The sequence below is a fragment of the Gracilinanus agilis genome, chromosome 5 (genome assembly GCF_016433145.1).
Source record: "Gracilinanus agilis isolate LMUSP501 chromosome 5, AgileGrace, whole genome shotgun sequence".
Lineage (NCBI taxonomy): Eukaryota > Metazoa > Chordata > Mammalia > Didelphimorphia > Didelphidae > Gracilinanus > Gracilinanus agilis.
In genome coordinates, this window is record NC_058134.1 from 299194705 (window position 1) to 299210764 (window position 16060).

A 16060-nucleotide genomic window follows, 5' to 3' on the forward strand; every position below is an offset into this window, starting at 1 on the left:
AAAATGTTCTAAATCCCCATTGACTAGAGAAATGCAAATTAAAACAACTCTGAGGTACCACCTCACACCTATGAGATTGGCCAATATGACAGTAAAGGAAAATTATAAATATTGGGGAGAATATAGCAAAATTGGGACATTAATGCATTGTTGGTGGAGTTGTGAATGGATCCAACCATTCTGGAGGGCAATTTGGAATTATGTCCAAAGGGCTACAAAACAATGCATACCTTTTGATCCAACAATACCACTACTAGGTCTGTATCCAGGAGAGATTTAAAAAAATGGGAAAGGACCTGTTTGTATAAAAGCATTTATAGCTGCTCTTTTTGTGGAGGCAAAGAATTGGAAACTAAAGGGATGCCCCTTGGGGAAAAGCTGAACAAATTGTGATAGATAATGGTGATGAAATACTATTGTGCTATAAGGAATGATGAACAGGATGACTTCAGAAAGACTTATGTTAACTGATGCAGAGTGAAATAAGAAGAACCAGGAGAACATTATACACAGTAACTACAATATTGTAGAACAATCAAATGTGATAGACTTTGCTACTAACTTTGTATACTAATAGCATCCAATGATACAAGACAATTCTGAGGGACTTATGAAAAAGAATGCTATCCATCTGCAGAACAAAAACTGTTGGAGTAGAAATACAGGTGAAAACACATGATTTATCACTTGTTTATTTGGGTATATGTTTTGGGATTTTGGTTTTATAAGATTATTCACTTACAAAAATGAAGAATATGGAAATGTTTTGCATGATAATACATATATAATCCAGATTGAATTGCTTGTCTGCTCTAAGAGGGGGAGGGAAGAAAGGAGGGAGACAATATGGATCATATAACTCTGGAAAACTGGAATAAAAAAAAAGGAATTCCATGTGAACTGGAAAGACCTCCAGGAACTGATGCAGTGAAAGGAGCAGAACCAGGAGAACATTATACACAGAGGCTGATACACTGTGGTACAATCAAACATAACGGACTTCTCTACTAGCAGCAATGCAAGAATCCAGAGCAAGGCTGAGGGATTTATGAGAAAGAAAACTAGCCACATTCAGAGGAAGAACTATGGGAGGAGAAACACAGAGGAAAAACAACTGCTTGAAAACATGGGCTGATGGGGATATTATTGGGGATGAAAACACTAAACAATAACTCTAGTCCAATTATCAATAATATGGAATTAGGTCTTAATCAATGATACATGTAAAACCCAGTGGAATTGTGTGTCGGCTAAGGGGAGTTAGAGGAGTTTGGAAAGAGGGAAAGAATATGAAACATGTAACTATGGGAAAATATTCAAAATAAAAATAAATATATAATCTAAAAAAATAAAAATAAACATTACCTAAAAAAAGCACCATAGACAAAGAAACAATCTTAATATTAAATATTAAATATATATGCACTAAATGGCATAGCAACTAGATTCCTAAAGGAGAATTTACACAAGTTACAGGAATAGATAATAAAACAAACACTACTAGTGAGGGATCTTAACCTTTCCCTCTCAGAAGTAGATAAGTCCAATGAAAAACATAAACAAGAAAGAAGTTAAGGAGATTAAACAGAACTTTAGAAAAGCTGGATATGAGACCTCTGGAGAAAACTGAATGGGAATAGAAAGGAATAGAAAAGACTCGGATTCGTAAGGATGTAGATCAGTGATTCTCAAAGTGGGAGCCACTGCTCCCTGGTGGGTGCTGCAGTGTCTAGGAGGGCGGTGATGGCCACAGGTGCATTGATCTTTCCTATTCATTGCTATTAAAATTTTTAAAAAATTACTTTCCAGGGGGCTAAGTTATATTTTTTCTGGAAAGGGGGCGGTAGGTCAAAAACGTTTGAGAACCACTGATCTAGATAGACCAGGACTAAGGCAGGAAGTAGGATACAGGTACAGCACAGAAGAGGGAAGAGAGGAGGCTACCTGCTCAAGCATTTAAGAGCTTATCTTGAATTTATTTCATCTAAATTCTTTTCATATCATTCAGTATAAAACGAATTCATCTTATATAATCCTTTAAATAGCATTTGTAACTAGAAAGTTAGAAAGGCTCGTCCCAGTTGTTAATTAACTGTGTGTAAGCAGCGAGTTGGCTTAAGAGCTACTGTCGCAAACCTTCTTGTGTTAAGTTCACATCTTTACTATCTCCTGATTCTGGATAAAGATAACAGAAGCAATCATAGAGTCAGTTGTAAAAGTAGGAATAGTATTTGCTTTTCTAGGAATTTATGTCCATGACAGGGCCTCAGATTTTATGACTCAGAGGGACAACTCTGTTTACCTTTATGTCTCTTCTTAAGAGTTATTGTCTGAGGCTATTAGTTATAAGATCAATAAATTGCTTGGACTTTATATTAGAATTTATCAACTATTAGCTAACATACTTTGAGTATGTGGGTTTTGTTAATCCATGATTTGCTTCAACTGTCAAAAGGCTATAAAAACAACTGTGGGGGCAGCTGGGTAGCTCAGTGGATTGAGAGTCAGGCCTAGAGACAGGAGGTCCTGGGTTCAAACCCGGCCTCAGCCACTTCCAGCTGTGTGACCCTGGGCAAGTCACTTGACCCCCATTGCCCACCCTTACCACTCTTCCACCTATGAGACAATACACCGAAAGTTAAGGGTTTAAAAAAAATACAAAAAAACAACTGTGAAAATCCACAAGAGGTCTGGGAATCAACAGACTGGGAATGATGGGACCATTGACTCTATTTGATCCACAAATAAAGTCAGTTTTTCAGATCAGAATGATGGCTCGGATATTTCTTCATTTTTTACAAAGAGGGAAGAGAGGAGGACGTCTGCTCAGGTATGAGGAGGACTAGACAATCTCTGAGAATCTTGGAAGAGTGATGAACAGTCAGATGGCCCTCTGGGGAGGGGGTGAACTCCCATCACTAGAGGTCTCCAAGCAAAGGCTCTCTGGGATGTTGTACAAAAGAATGCCTATTTCATAGCAGAGTTGTCCAGGAGTAAAAACTGAGGCTCATAGAGAAGGGACTCAGCAAGGTCACTAAGAGCCAGGATTCAAACCCAGGTCCAAGACCGGGCCCTGCTTTCTACCTCCCTTGGCTAATCAGGACATCAGCACTTCTGGTTACCAGAGCTATGAGCCCTCTAGGGAGACTTCACCCAGGGCAGGCAGGGTGGGAATCCATTCTAGGGGACCTGAGGGACTGTGGAACATGGAAGGGCCTTTGGAAATTCTTGTTGATACTTGATACAGCTGGGAAAGCTGAGATTCCAGAGGAGGAATGAGGGAATGGCTTTTCTAACACTATCCAATCAGTATGAAGCAAAGCTGGGACTTAAAACTAAGTCTCCTGGCTCTCAGCCAAGGAAGGGTCTTTCCACCACACCAGTTAAACCTGAATTCAAGTCTCCCTTCTGAAAGTAGAAAGCTGGAGTCAGGAAGGGCCTTCCCAGCATCATCCTCCCACCCTGTGCTGAGGCTGAGGACAAAGGTTAGCTAGAAAGGGCGTATTGCTTTCTCAGCTTGGGGCATGATGACAAAATTAGCCCATCCCCAGACCCCAGAATCCTTCCTCAACCACTGGTGAATCTAACTCACTCTAACCAAGGGGCCAGGAGTGATCTGGGGTGACTCTCTGGGCCTCAGCTTTCAGTTCAGTAAAATGGGGAAGTAAGAGCATTATAACCCTTCAAAGGCTGTTTTCAAGGAGTGCCATTCTTCCTATCTCAAAGCTGGGGTAGGGAGAGGGCAGTATATCTCTCCCTAGGATAGCTGGGCTCTTCTATTTTCTGGCTAGCCCCCTCAATATATAGATAAAGGGAAAACTGATGAAGTCCAGACCCAGAGTCCCAGATGCCATTAACAATGGGGCTAGGATTCAAACTGAAGATTTCTGCATCCCAATTCAGGCCAGTCACTCCCTGGAAAGATAACGGTAGCTCCCATTTCTGAGGTCTCCCTAGCTCCCAAGCGCTTTCTTCTTCCCAAGAGCCCATGAGGCAGGTCATGCAAAACTGAGCACACCCTTTCCTAGAGGAAGAAACTGAGCAAGTTAGCCTGTAACGCAAAGGCAAGGCTTTAGACAAGGACCCGGGTGTCTTTCCTTCCAGACTCTGCTACCTTTATGGTGCCCACGCTCCACCAGCTTCCAGTCTGGCTGGGGAGGTGAGGCTGTTGTGGAAGGACTGAAGGGAGGAGGGGAAGGACAGGGTAGCAATAACATTTCAAGGGTAAATGAAGGAAACCCAGAACTAGGCCTCAAAGAGTGGACAGGATTTGGATCAGCAGAAAGAAGGAGGAGGGGCAGCCCTGAGGGCAGGACAGGCCTGAGAGATAGCGGGTCTGCCTGCCCTTCCCCGGGCTGCTCAGGTGCCAATGTGACTGAGAAAGTCCTCCTGAGGGCAACAGTATTCAGAGAACTGAGGAGCAGAAAGAACTGGAACAGGACATCAGCTTGTTTAGGGGTCCACCTGACCTGAAACAAAGGGAACTAGTGTTCTGCTAAGGCTAGTGCTGTCCTGCCAAAAATCACTCAGGGCAGAGATCAAAGTGGATAAAATGTGAATTGTCCAGGATAGAAGGAAACCAAAACACCTTTGAGGCTCAACCCATTGGAAAACCACTATCAAAGGAGGAGTCAGAAAGTGAGTGATAAGGGAGTATGAGGGGGGAAAGGCTGAATTCACCAAAGATGTCAGGAGAGAGAAAACTTAAGACCTTGAACACAAGCAGATAAACCAATAGAGAAGAGAGAAAAAAAAAATGTTATGGCCTGCACAGGAGAAATAAATGGCAGAATAGAAAATCTCGATCCATAGTGGCAAACTTCAGTAAAGGAACAAAAGAGAAAACAACTGATTGCAAATGCAGAAGTAAAGGATCATATGAAAGAAGAAGAGAAAGCACATAAAACATTAAAAGAAAACATGATCTCCACATGAACCAAACATGTCTATGTCAGAGATAGAATGTATAGAGTTGATTTAAAAATTATAAGTTTCCCAGAAGGACTCAAAAAGTAAAAAAACAAAACAAAACGAAAAACCCTGAACAACAGAATGCAAGAAAATTATACAAGAAAACCATCCAGAACTTCTAAACACAGAAAAGAAAGCACCAGTCTAAAGAATCTACAGATCACATCTTCAGATAAATCCATAATGTAAACAAAAACAACTTTGAAAGATTTCAGCATTCTGAAATGTGGTCTGCTAGGAGAGCTAATGGTCTGCCTCTCTCCTCAGAGGTGGTAGAATTCAAGAATACAGAGAAATGTGTTATCAGACTCTTAATAAAGACTTCATAACCAAACAAGAGACAAGAAGTTCACAGAAGGTAAAATGGGATAATTTTGTAAAATTAAAATGTTTTTACACACAAAAAGCCAATATGGCATAAATGAGAAGAAAAATAGGAAACTCAATAAGGAAAAAAATCTTTGCAGCAAGGTTCTCTATCTAATAAAGGTACTAGAGCCTCTCATTTCTGAAATATATGGGGAAGATCATTCTCAACTAGTAAGCGGTCAAAGGATATGAATAGATACCTTTTTTTAACCCTTGTACTTCGGTGTATTGTCTCATAGGTGGAAGATTGGTAAGGGTGGGCAATGGGGGTCAAGTGACTTGCCCAGGGTCACACAGCTGGGAAGTGGCTGAGGCCGGGTTTGAACCTAGGACCTCCCGTCTCTAGGCCTGACTCTCACTCCACTGAGCTACCCAGCTGCCCCTGAATAGATACTTTTTAAAGGAATAAATCCAAGCTATCAATAGCCATGTAAAAAATGCTCTAAATCATTGACAATTAGAAAAATGCAAATTAAAACAATTCTGAAGTTCTATCTCATATCTATTAGATTGGCTAAGTTAATAAAAATGGAAAATGCCAAATGCTGGAGGGACTGTGGGAAAACAGGTACATTAATGTAGTCTTGGTGGAGCTGTAAACTAGTTGAGCCATTCTGGAAAGACATTTGGAACTTTGCCCCCAAAGCTATGAAGCTGGGCATATACCCTTTGGCTCAGTGATACTACTTCTGGTCTGTACCGGCCAAGATATCAAACAAAGGAGAAAAGGGCCCATATCTACAAAGATATTGATAAAAGCTCACTTTGTGTTGGCAAAGAATTGGAAACTGAGAGGAAGTCCATCAATTGGGAAGTGGCTAAACAAGTTATGGTATATGAAGGTGATGGCATGCTATATATAGGGCTGTAAGGAATTATAATACAGGGGATGGTTTCAGAGAATCCTGGAAAGACCTGATAACCAAGACCAGATGAGGAGAGAATGCAAACTTGAAAATAAAATTGATTTAAAAAAAATTCATAAATCAAGGGGGCATCTAAGTGACTCCGTAGAGTAAGGCCTAGAAACAGGAGGTCCTGAGTTCAAATCTGGTCTCAGACACTTCCTAGCTGGATATTCCTGGACAACTCACTTAACCCCCATTGCTTAGCTTTTACTGCTCTTCTGCCTTGGAACTGATACTTGTATTGATTCTAAGACAGAATGTAGGGTTGTTGTTGTTGTTGTTCTTTTAACCTATAATGTGAACTGGAATGACCTCCAGAATTGATGCAGAGTGAAAGGAGCAGAACCAGGAGAGTGTTGTACATCGTGGCACAATCCAAAGTCATGGACTTCTCTACTAGTAGTAACACAACAAGCCAGGACAATTCTCAGGAGCTTAGGATAAAGAACACTATCCACATCCAGAGAAAGAACTGTGGGAGCAGACGAAAAACATGGGATCGATCACATGGTTCGATGGGTGTATGATTGGAGTTTTGATGTTAAAGGACCGCTCTACTGCAAATATGAATAACAGAGAAATAGGTTTTGAACAAAGATACATGTAAAACCCAGCGGAATTGCTGGGAGGAAGGAAGGCAGGAAGGCGGGAAGAGGGGAGGGAAAGAACATGAATCATGTAACCATGGAAAAATATTCTAAATAAATTAATTCATTAATAATTTTTTAAAAACCTATAAAGCAAGCCCTACAGAAATGTCAATGGTCACAAGGGAGGGACTCACAGATCTCTGGGAGCAGAAGTGTTAAACTCAGCCATGAGCATCTGCTGTATTCCAAAGCCAGGAACCTCACACCTCTCCTCTGCTGGGTCAGGGGAGGGGAACAAACAGGCCAAGGAACCGAAAACTCTGAGTCAGGCCCACTCATCCCACTTCCTATGCCTCAGCAGCTTGGGGAAGTCAGGGGCTTCTCACGCTTTAAAAGTGGGATGAGGGGCAGCTAGGTGGCTAAGTGGCTAGAGGTCCTGGCTTCAAATATGACTTCAGACATTTCCTAGCTGTGTGACCCTGGGCAAGTCACTTAACCCCAATTGCCTAGCTCTTACTACTCTTCTGCCTTAAAAATGATACTTGTTTTGATTCTAAGGACAAAAGGTAAGGGTTTGAAAAAAAACGGGATGAGGCAAGCCCCTCTGAAAGAGGGTTCACACTGAGAAAGGCCCCATTTACACAGCTCCTGACAGGATCCTCCTCCATTAGATCTCTAGTGGGTAAGAATCTCAAAGGGAATCCCCTCCTTTTAGAGGGAAGGAAACTGAGGCACAGAGGTATGCAGGTGAGATGACTTGTCTGAGGTCACACAATTAGGAAAGGTCCTTTATGAATTACTATAGCTGAAAACCTCATGGGGGGGGAAGGTGGCATCTCTGGGGTGATGAGTCCCTCTCCAACATGCCAGCTGGTCCTTCCCATCCCCAAACTGCACAGAAGGCCTTCAAAGCCTTCACAAGGAGGGGTAGCATTTGGGCCCTATCAGAAGAGCCTTCTAGAATCAAGGACTACTCCATGGCGTGGGATCCAAAGATGGGAGCAGAAGGGGGATAGTTACATCTTTATGATTTTCCAGATTTAGGAAAGTCCCAGAGAGGAACTGTTTGGAGAAAGATGCCTGTAAAAACCTACACTGCATCAAGAAGATCCAGAATGAACTTTGGGGTGCAATTGCCTGAACTGAAGGGGGTTGAACACATTTATTTTGAATGTACACTCATGCCAAAGGGGACTGGCCTCTAATTGGCTTTTTTGTTAATGCACCTAGCAAACAATGGTTTTGCTTTCTCTCTCTTCTATTTCTCTCTTATCTCCATTGTAGTTTCCTCTTAGAAGGTGCAATTTTGTATGCACTTGTAGTTAGAAGATTTTTAGAGGTACAAGATGTTAAATCAGTGGTTCCCAAACTTTTTTGGCCTACCACCCCCTTTCCAGAAAAAAATATTACTTAGCCCCCTGGAAATTAATTTTTTTTAATTTTAATAGCAATTAATAGGAAAGCACCTGCGGCCATTACCGCCCCCTGGATTGCTGCAGCACACACCAGGGGGCAATAGCGCCCACTTTTGGAATCACTGTGTTACATGATCAATTGGGGAGACTAGTCTCCCAAATGATCACAGAGGTGATTGTGAAGATGGGATTAACTCTCCCCTGCCTATTTAGATTTTAGCCATCAGGAATGTATATACCCCCACTTAATCCCTAAGTGGGGGAGGGTCTATGACCCACATGTTCTAGTGAGTAACAAATCAAAAATGACTGACTACCCCCTGAGCAGTCCGAAGCAAAGATAAGCTGCAATTGGTCCGTGTAAAAGTGGAAGGACGGCACAGAAAGTGACACAAAGAACTGTCTTTAAAAATGATGGTAGTCAACAAATTGGAAAAGGAGGGTATGCCCTTCAAATGGGGAATGGCTGAACAAACTGTGGTATATGCGGGTGATGGAATACTATTGTGCTAAAAGGAATAATAAACTGGAGAAGTTCCAGGCGGACTGGAGAGACCTCCAGGAACTGATGCAGAGCGAAAGGAGCAGAGCCAGAAGAACTCTATACACAGAGACTGATATACTGTGGTAAAATTGAATGTAATGGACCTCTGTACCAGCAGCAATGCAATGACCCAGGACAATTCTGAGGGATTTATGGTAAAGACGCTACCCACATTCAGAGGAAGGAATGCAGAAGAGGAAACATATAAGAAAAACAACTGCTTGAACGCATGGGTCAGGGTGGACATGACTGAGGGTGTAGACTCGAAACTACCACACCAATGCAACTACCAACAATTTGGAAATTGGTCTTGTTCAAGGACACATGACAAAACTAGTGGAAACGCGCATCGGCCAAGGGTGGGGAGGGGCGCGGGGGGGGGTTGAAGGGGAAAGGGGAGCATGAATCATGTAACCATGTTAAAAATGAATATTAATAAATGTTAAAAAAAAATGATGGTAACTTCCAGTGACCAGTTTTTTCTCCTTTGAACTTGGTCTGGTAGGAGCTCTGACTTTGAACCTCATACTGCTCTTGGATCTTCCCTTAGCACTGCCACATGGGTGAGTGAAAAGGCTGACTCCTCTTCCTAGCTTTTCTGGAGGTACTAGCCTCCAGAGAGGCCCCTCATCTTGTGGGAGGCCTTGTGGCTAGAACCCTTGTTTAATTTACCTCTGTGCCCCACTTTGCTGGGGTCTCTGAAGCCCTGCCTGGTTTGAACCAGGCTGAAGTAATTGATCTACCCTCTTTCTCACTTCTCTACTTTTATTCTCTTTTTGTAAATAACCTACCATAAAAGTCATTCTGACTTGAGTAATTAATTTTGGCGACCACATTTCTCTTACATTTAGTCCAGCCCTTCAAATTTTACCCTTTACATTTTGGCCAAGACAGAGGCCATCTGGGCAGTGGTCCGTGACCTGTCTGTTGTTGTCAGCCCTCTGGGCTTCAGGTTTCTCTTAGCAAAGGAGGGAAATAGACTAGACCAGGGACTCCCAATTTGGGATTGGTGGTTTACATATTTTTTTAATATTCTGCTAACTGTATTTCAATAGAATTGGTTTCCTGTATAGTTTTATGTATATAAAAATAAAAATCTGGGAAGTCTAGGGTACTAGGCTTCACCAGCCATACTGCCCAGGGGGACCAGCCCTTGAAAAAAAAAAGTAGGGGGGGGTGGAGTTTAGAAGGCCCAGGCTAGATTATCTCCAGGATCCCTTCTAATCTGGAATTCTAGGACCCCCACTCCCACCCAATAGACTGCCAACAGCCATTTGCCATTCTATGGGAGAAACAGATTTCTGTAGCAAAGAAAATAAACTCTATTTAAGCTTTCAGTGACAGTGTCTGGTTCTATCCAGTCCCTGAGTCCAGGGTCAAGTTCAAGGGGATTGATTCATAGCATTCTTGGCCATTGCAATGTGAAAACCCAGCTGGGTGAGCTTCCAGCTCTTCAGCCTGCCTCAGGGCCCGGGGCCCTTTGGACCCAATCCTCCCAGAAGGAAGAAGCTTGTTCATTAGATGTATTAGGAGCTATGGTGGAGGGACAGGCCTGAAAGGGTCTATGAGGGAAGGGGAGATGGTGAGAGAATGTCCAAACACAAAGTCACACCTGGGAGGGACTTCAGAAAGCACTGAATCCAACCCTACCCTTTATAGAGGAAGCTTGACTGAGGGGAAAGAACTTGTCACACAATAATAGAACCAAGACTTGAACTCAGGTCTTCAGCCTAACTGAAGCTGCAAGGTACCCCGAAGGAGATATGTATGGTACCATGTGCCTGGTGGGACAGATGGCCCGCTCACTGCCACCTCTTCCCCTCAGACTCCTAGAAATGAAGACGGCCAGGGACTGTGGGCTCCTACACTCCCTCCTCTGAGACCATCAGGCCCACTTCCAGTGCAGGGCCCAGAACTGGTATCTGCAGAGAAGGGCCACCATTCTCACCCCATCCATGCCACTGGTACTGCCAGTGCCACCACTGCCTCCTTCTGCTGACCAGCATTTCCTGCAGGTGCTAAGGCCAGAGCCCAGCCTCCCTCGTCGCTATGGCTCCTGAGGCCCAGTGAGAAAGTGCCCCCAAGGAATCCCATGGGATTTTAGCTGCGGCAGTGCCCTAAAGACAAGAGGCCTCGTCATAAGATGGAGGAGCTGCAGCCCCTGCTCTCCAGGAGGTGCTGCTATCTCCCCTTGAGAAGAGGAGCCGGGGGAGGCAGAGCTTTGCTGCCTGGATTCCCAGCTTACAGTCACCACTCATTAATGCTTTCTCATTCATTTCTTCTGACTCTACAGTGCCACCATCAGCCCCCTTAGACAAGGCAGGACCAAGTTAATATGAGGAGAGCACAGCAGGGGACGGAGTTCTGGAGAAGCTCAGCACAAAGGGGGAGGTGGGGAGAGGGTGACCAGGGAGGCCCAGCCCCAGGGATGGGTGCCAGAGAGGAGAGGGACCAAGCCGCAAGAGAGGGCTCTGAGCCAAAGGGATCCCCAAGGAAGGACTGTATTGGTGCAGGGCGACTCCCTCACTTCGAGAGGCATCTCCTGTTATGTTCCCTGCAAAGCAGGTCACCAATGACTGGGGTCAAGAAAGGTACCCTAGGAAAGAGGCCAAAGGCCTGGGTTTGAATCCCAGCTCAGACAAAGATTAGATGGGAGCTCCTGGAAGGTTCAGTGGGCTCCGGTCTAGTCTTGAATGACCATGAGCAAATTAGTCTTGGAATCAGTTTCTCCATCTGTCTAAAGAGCATCTCAGATACCTCCTGAAGTCATCAGCTTAAAACAAGGGGAAACACTCACTCCTGGCTAGGACCTCCATCTGAGGAAGTGCCCAGGGCTCCTGTCTAGCCTATCTCTGCCTCAACTCCCTGGCCTTAAGTGCCTCCCTGGAAAAGCTGTCTTCCCCTTCTCCTCTCAGTCTCAATCAATTCACTCCAGTGAGTTACTGAGTTACTGAGTCAGTCAGTCTCTCTCTCTCTCTCTCTCTCTCTCTCTCTCTCTCTCTCTCTCTCTACAGTTCTAGNCTCTCTCTCTCTCTCTCTCTCTCTCTCTCTCTCTCTCTCTCTCTCTCCACAGTTCTAGCACATAATAAGTGCTTAACCAAGGCTTTATCTAGCTAGCCATCTCTCACAGATGCAGGCAATGCAGGATGTCAAAACTGCCTCTACCAAGAGACTGGCAACTCCCTGGTAACTTACCATGTGCAAGAGTTCCCCAAGGCACCAAAAGGTGAAGTGATTGGCCTTGGGTCCCACAGCAGAGACAGGACTTCTTGTTCCAAGGCAGACCTTCTATCCACTGACTTCATTCGCCGCCCTGCTCTAATGGTTCAGCTCCAGGGAAGGTTCCCTTCTCAGCCTAAGCTTCACTTCTTCTCTTCTGTGGCTATAAAAGGCATCGCCAGTCAATGCCTTCCACTTCCTTTCCTCTCTTTCTCCTCTTACGATCTGGCTCTGACTTCATTATTCCACCCAAACTGCTCTCTCCAAAGTTACCAATAGTGTCTTAGTGGTCCAATCCAATGGCTCCTTCCCAATCCTCATTCTCCTCAACTAGCTGCAGCTTAGACACTCCCATCACCTTCTTCCCCTCGACATGCTCTTCTCTTTAGGTTTTTGCAAGACCTCTGCCCTGGTTCTCCCGCCTCTCTGGCTGCTCTTTCCGTCTCTGCTGGATCCCCAGGGCTGGACTATCTCTACTCGGGGCTCTGTCCTGGGCCCTCTTCTCTTCTCAATCTATCCTCCTTCACTTGGTGATCTCGTGGGCGCCATGGACTTAATTCCCATCATCTCCGTGTCGATACTTCTCAGGCCTTCCTTTCCTGCCCCAATCTGTCCATTGACCTCCAGCCTCTCTTCTCCAGCCGCCTTTCAGACGCTTGTACTAGACGTCCAGTTGACATCTTATGCTTGGCATATCCAAACCAGAATTCTTTCCCCCTAAACCTTCCCTGTCACTGTAGAGAGCAACACTATCTTCCCAGTCCTCTGGGCCTGCAACCTAAGCACCACTGTGGACTCCTTACTCTCTCCCACCTTTCCCCCTCCCTGTGTCTAATCTCTCATCGACGGGACCATGTTTTGATATCTCTTGAACGTGCCCCCTTCTCTTCTCTGACATCGCCGCCATCCTAGTGCAGACCCTCCAAATACCCCTCTCCTGGCTGGCTGCAGTAGCTGCTAGGGGTGGAGGGTTCTGCTTGCCTCAACAGGCTGTCCTCTACTTGGCTGCCAAAGGGACCCTGGAAAGCCCGGGTCTGACCGTTCCATGCCCCTCAGCTCCCTAACACTTCCGATATCAAATATCGAATCTTCCGCTGGGCATCCAAAGCCCGCCCTAACCTGTGCCCCCTCCCTCTGTGCACCAGATCCTCTTCAATCCAATGTCCCTGCCTCCTGGCTGCTGTGGGAACGAGACTCTCCGTCTCCCAGCTCTCAGCTCCTCTCTCTGGCCATCTGGCCCCCTTCTGCCTTCCCTCACTTCCTTTAAGTGCTGACTGCAATCCCACTCTGTTCTCTGACCCCTCTTCCTCCTAGAACGTCGTCGCTCATTTGTTGATACTCGCTTGCTTCTGGTCCGTCCCTTCCTCCAAGGCAAAGGCTATCTTTTGTCTTCCTCTACAACCCCAGCCCTCAGCAGGGCGCCTGGACCCAGAAGACACTTCCTACATTCCTGACCGTCGGCTGTGCGAGGATTGCTGTCTTGCCAAATGACTATTTGGGAAGCAAGAAGGCCAAAGGTGGAGGCAAACTCTAAGCCTGGGAAGGCACGAGCTCGGCCCATACTAAGAGGGAGGGGGGTTGGGGAAAAGAGTTCTGTTTTAGGTAGGTGGAGACATCCGAAGGCTGGCTGGTCCTGTGGGGCTGAGGTAGGGAGCTAAAGGGGGAGAAGGGAGAGCCAACTCAGGCGGGGAGGAATGACCCCAGGATTTGCTGCCGATCCCGCCATCTGTCTGCCCCCAATGGCCCCTAATGCCTTCCACACAAAATTCAAACTCCTGACCTTGGCAGTTAAGGTCCAGCACAGGTTGGCTTCGGCCTACCTTTGAAGCTTCAGCTGTCCCCCAAGGCCCTAACAAAAGAGAAGAGCCACATTCTCTACTCCAAGCCCCACCTTAGTGCCTAGACCGGTGCTCTCTCAAGCCTGCATCTGCTAGAATCCTCCAGGGTCTCCCTAGCGTTCAGAAGCCCTCAGCATTTGTCTTTCTCCATCCCTCCCTCTCCAAATGCCTTTCACAAGCTTTCAGAAAGGGTCTCCAAGAGGCAGCTCAGAAAATTCAGAGACAAAGAAACAGACAGGCCGGGCGGGCCCTGGGGAGCTCCCACCCTCCCGGGCCTGGGAGAGAGGAGGCACACCTTCTGGGACTTGGAGGGCTCTGCAGAAAAGCTCTCAGGTCACTTCAGTTGGGGCCACATGAGTTCAATATCCCTGGAGGTGGCAGGCTATTCTTCCCCTCCCCCTCACTGGCCCGGAAGCTCCTTGGCAGCAGGGTCTGGGGCCTGCTCCAGGGTCTTTGTCCTGGCCACCAGCAAGTGGCCCTATTCTCTGCTCTGAGCCTGGGGCTGAAGTAACCCCAATCACTGGAATAATCTCTGCCACCTTAATGATCCTCTGAGCTCCCATTTCAGTTGATGTTCTACCCACACCCAGCCTGCCTGCCAGCCCAGTTGATGGTCTCCTGCCTTTCTGGGGAGAACTGAACCCCCAGGCCCACTTCCAAGGTGCCGATCCCTCATGCTACAGTAATGTTGGGGGAGGAAGAGGACCAAAGGGATTTCCTGGCTTTTCTGAGGCTCTGGGAGCCCAGAATCCCTCCAGCCTGGGCCTACCTCTTGCTGCAAAGGAAGGCCCAGTGACTATCTACAACTCTTTCTGGGTTGTAAGGGGCCCCCTCCTGAGAGGTTCGCCATTGGGCCTCCACCTCCCAGGCTCCAAAGGGGACCCTTCGGCTCAGACGAGTTGCCCAGGGACCCCAACTAGTCAGTGCTGGGGCTCCCAACCTCCTCATCGGAAAGGGAAGAAAACTGAAGGCCAAAGAAGCTGTAAGGTCCCCCAGGCAGGCAGGACTGAACCTGGGGGCTGAGGTTGAGTTCCAGGCTTGGGTCTCTCACCAAACGCCAACTGTGGGCAGGGAAGGGGGATGGCTTTTCTAGAAATCCCTTTCTCCTCCCACCCACCACTGAAAGAATCTAAAGCCACCGGGACAGAGGCTGAGCCTCCTCCTGGGCTGGGAACAAGATGAAGTCATTCACCTGGGTGGGAGGGGGGTGTCTGACTCATGAAGTGTCTGAGGAGGTGAGAGGCCTGGCTGGGGGTGGGGAGGAGGGATTCCCTCTTCCCTCCTCTTTCCTCCCGGAGCCCCACCCTCATCTTTAATCCCAAGGGCACCCAGAACAATAGCCCAAGTGCAGGCCATCCCCGGGCACCTGCCGGCTCGACCCCAGCCCCGCCCCCAGACACAATGGGTAGACCGTCTCCCGGGGCCCAGGATCTCCAAGGAGGTAGGCAGATAGCCGAGGCTAGCGGGGAGCCCCCACTCCCAGCAGCCCAGTGCCCCAGCTCTGCAGCCCGGCCCACCCCAATCTGGGAGACAAAGGCAGCAATTGCGTTAGAGGGCCCCCGGGAGCAGCCATCAGGGATCTCCAAGCACCTCGACTTGGGGGCGTTCTCCCTGCAATCTCCAAGCACATCCAGCTCCCTGACAGTTGGCCCCATGCTCGCTGCTCTCCCGGTTCAGGCGCAGGGACAAGGTGGTCAGGCTGAGGGGGGAGGGGGACGCTTTAGAAAACGGCCTCCTCCCCTACCTTTGCCTTCTCCTGGGCTGGCTCACCTGCAAGCTAGCCCGCGGATGCCCCCCACCCTACCCTGGCCCCCTGCCCTCACCGAGGCCGCTGATCTCCTGGCGAAGGCTGAGGCGCCTCCGCTCCTCCGCGATAGCTCGAAGCATCTGCTGCAGGGAGCGGTCGCCGTCACCGTCGCGAACCCCGTCACCTCTGCCACTGCCGGCCCCGGCTCCGCCAGCCCCCCGCCCCGCCGCCGCCGCCGGCGGCCCCTCCTCCTCCTCGTGGCAAGGCTCCGCGGGCCGGGCCGGGCCGGGCGTCCGCGACGAGGCCATGGGCTCATCGCAGGCGCGGGGCCCGGGGGAGGGGGGCCCCGGAGGAGGGGGGCCCGAGAGGGAGGGGGACCCCCGGGAGCGCCGAGAGGGGCAGGGTGGCTGGGCTGGCCGCCGCGCTCTGGGGCACCTCCGGGGGCGTTCGCGTTGAACG

At 47.7% G+C, this 16060-nt stretch overlaps 1 protein-coding gene across 1 annotated transcript in view; it reads right to left on the reverse strand.

Moving 5' to 3' along the window:
- The window catches only part of KIAA0930 (KIAA0930 ortholog), a 37134-nt gene extending 21349 nt beyond the window's left edge, over positions 1 to 15785 (reverse strand). Inside the window, exon 1 of the mRNA XM_044677624.1 lies at positions 15678 to 15785. Within this exon, the coding sequence (XP_044533559.1) occupies positions 15678 to 15741 (64 nt within the window). The 5' untranslated portion in view covers positions 15742 to 15785. The remainder of the gene's footprint in view (positions 1 to 15677) is intronic.
- Positions 15786 to 16060: the final 275 nt, after the last annotated feature.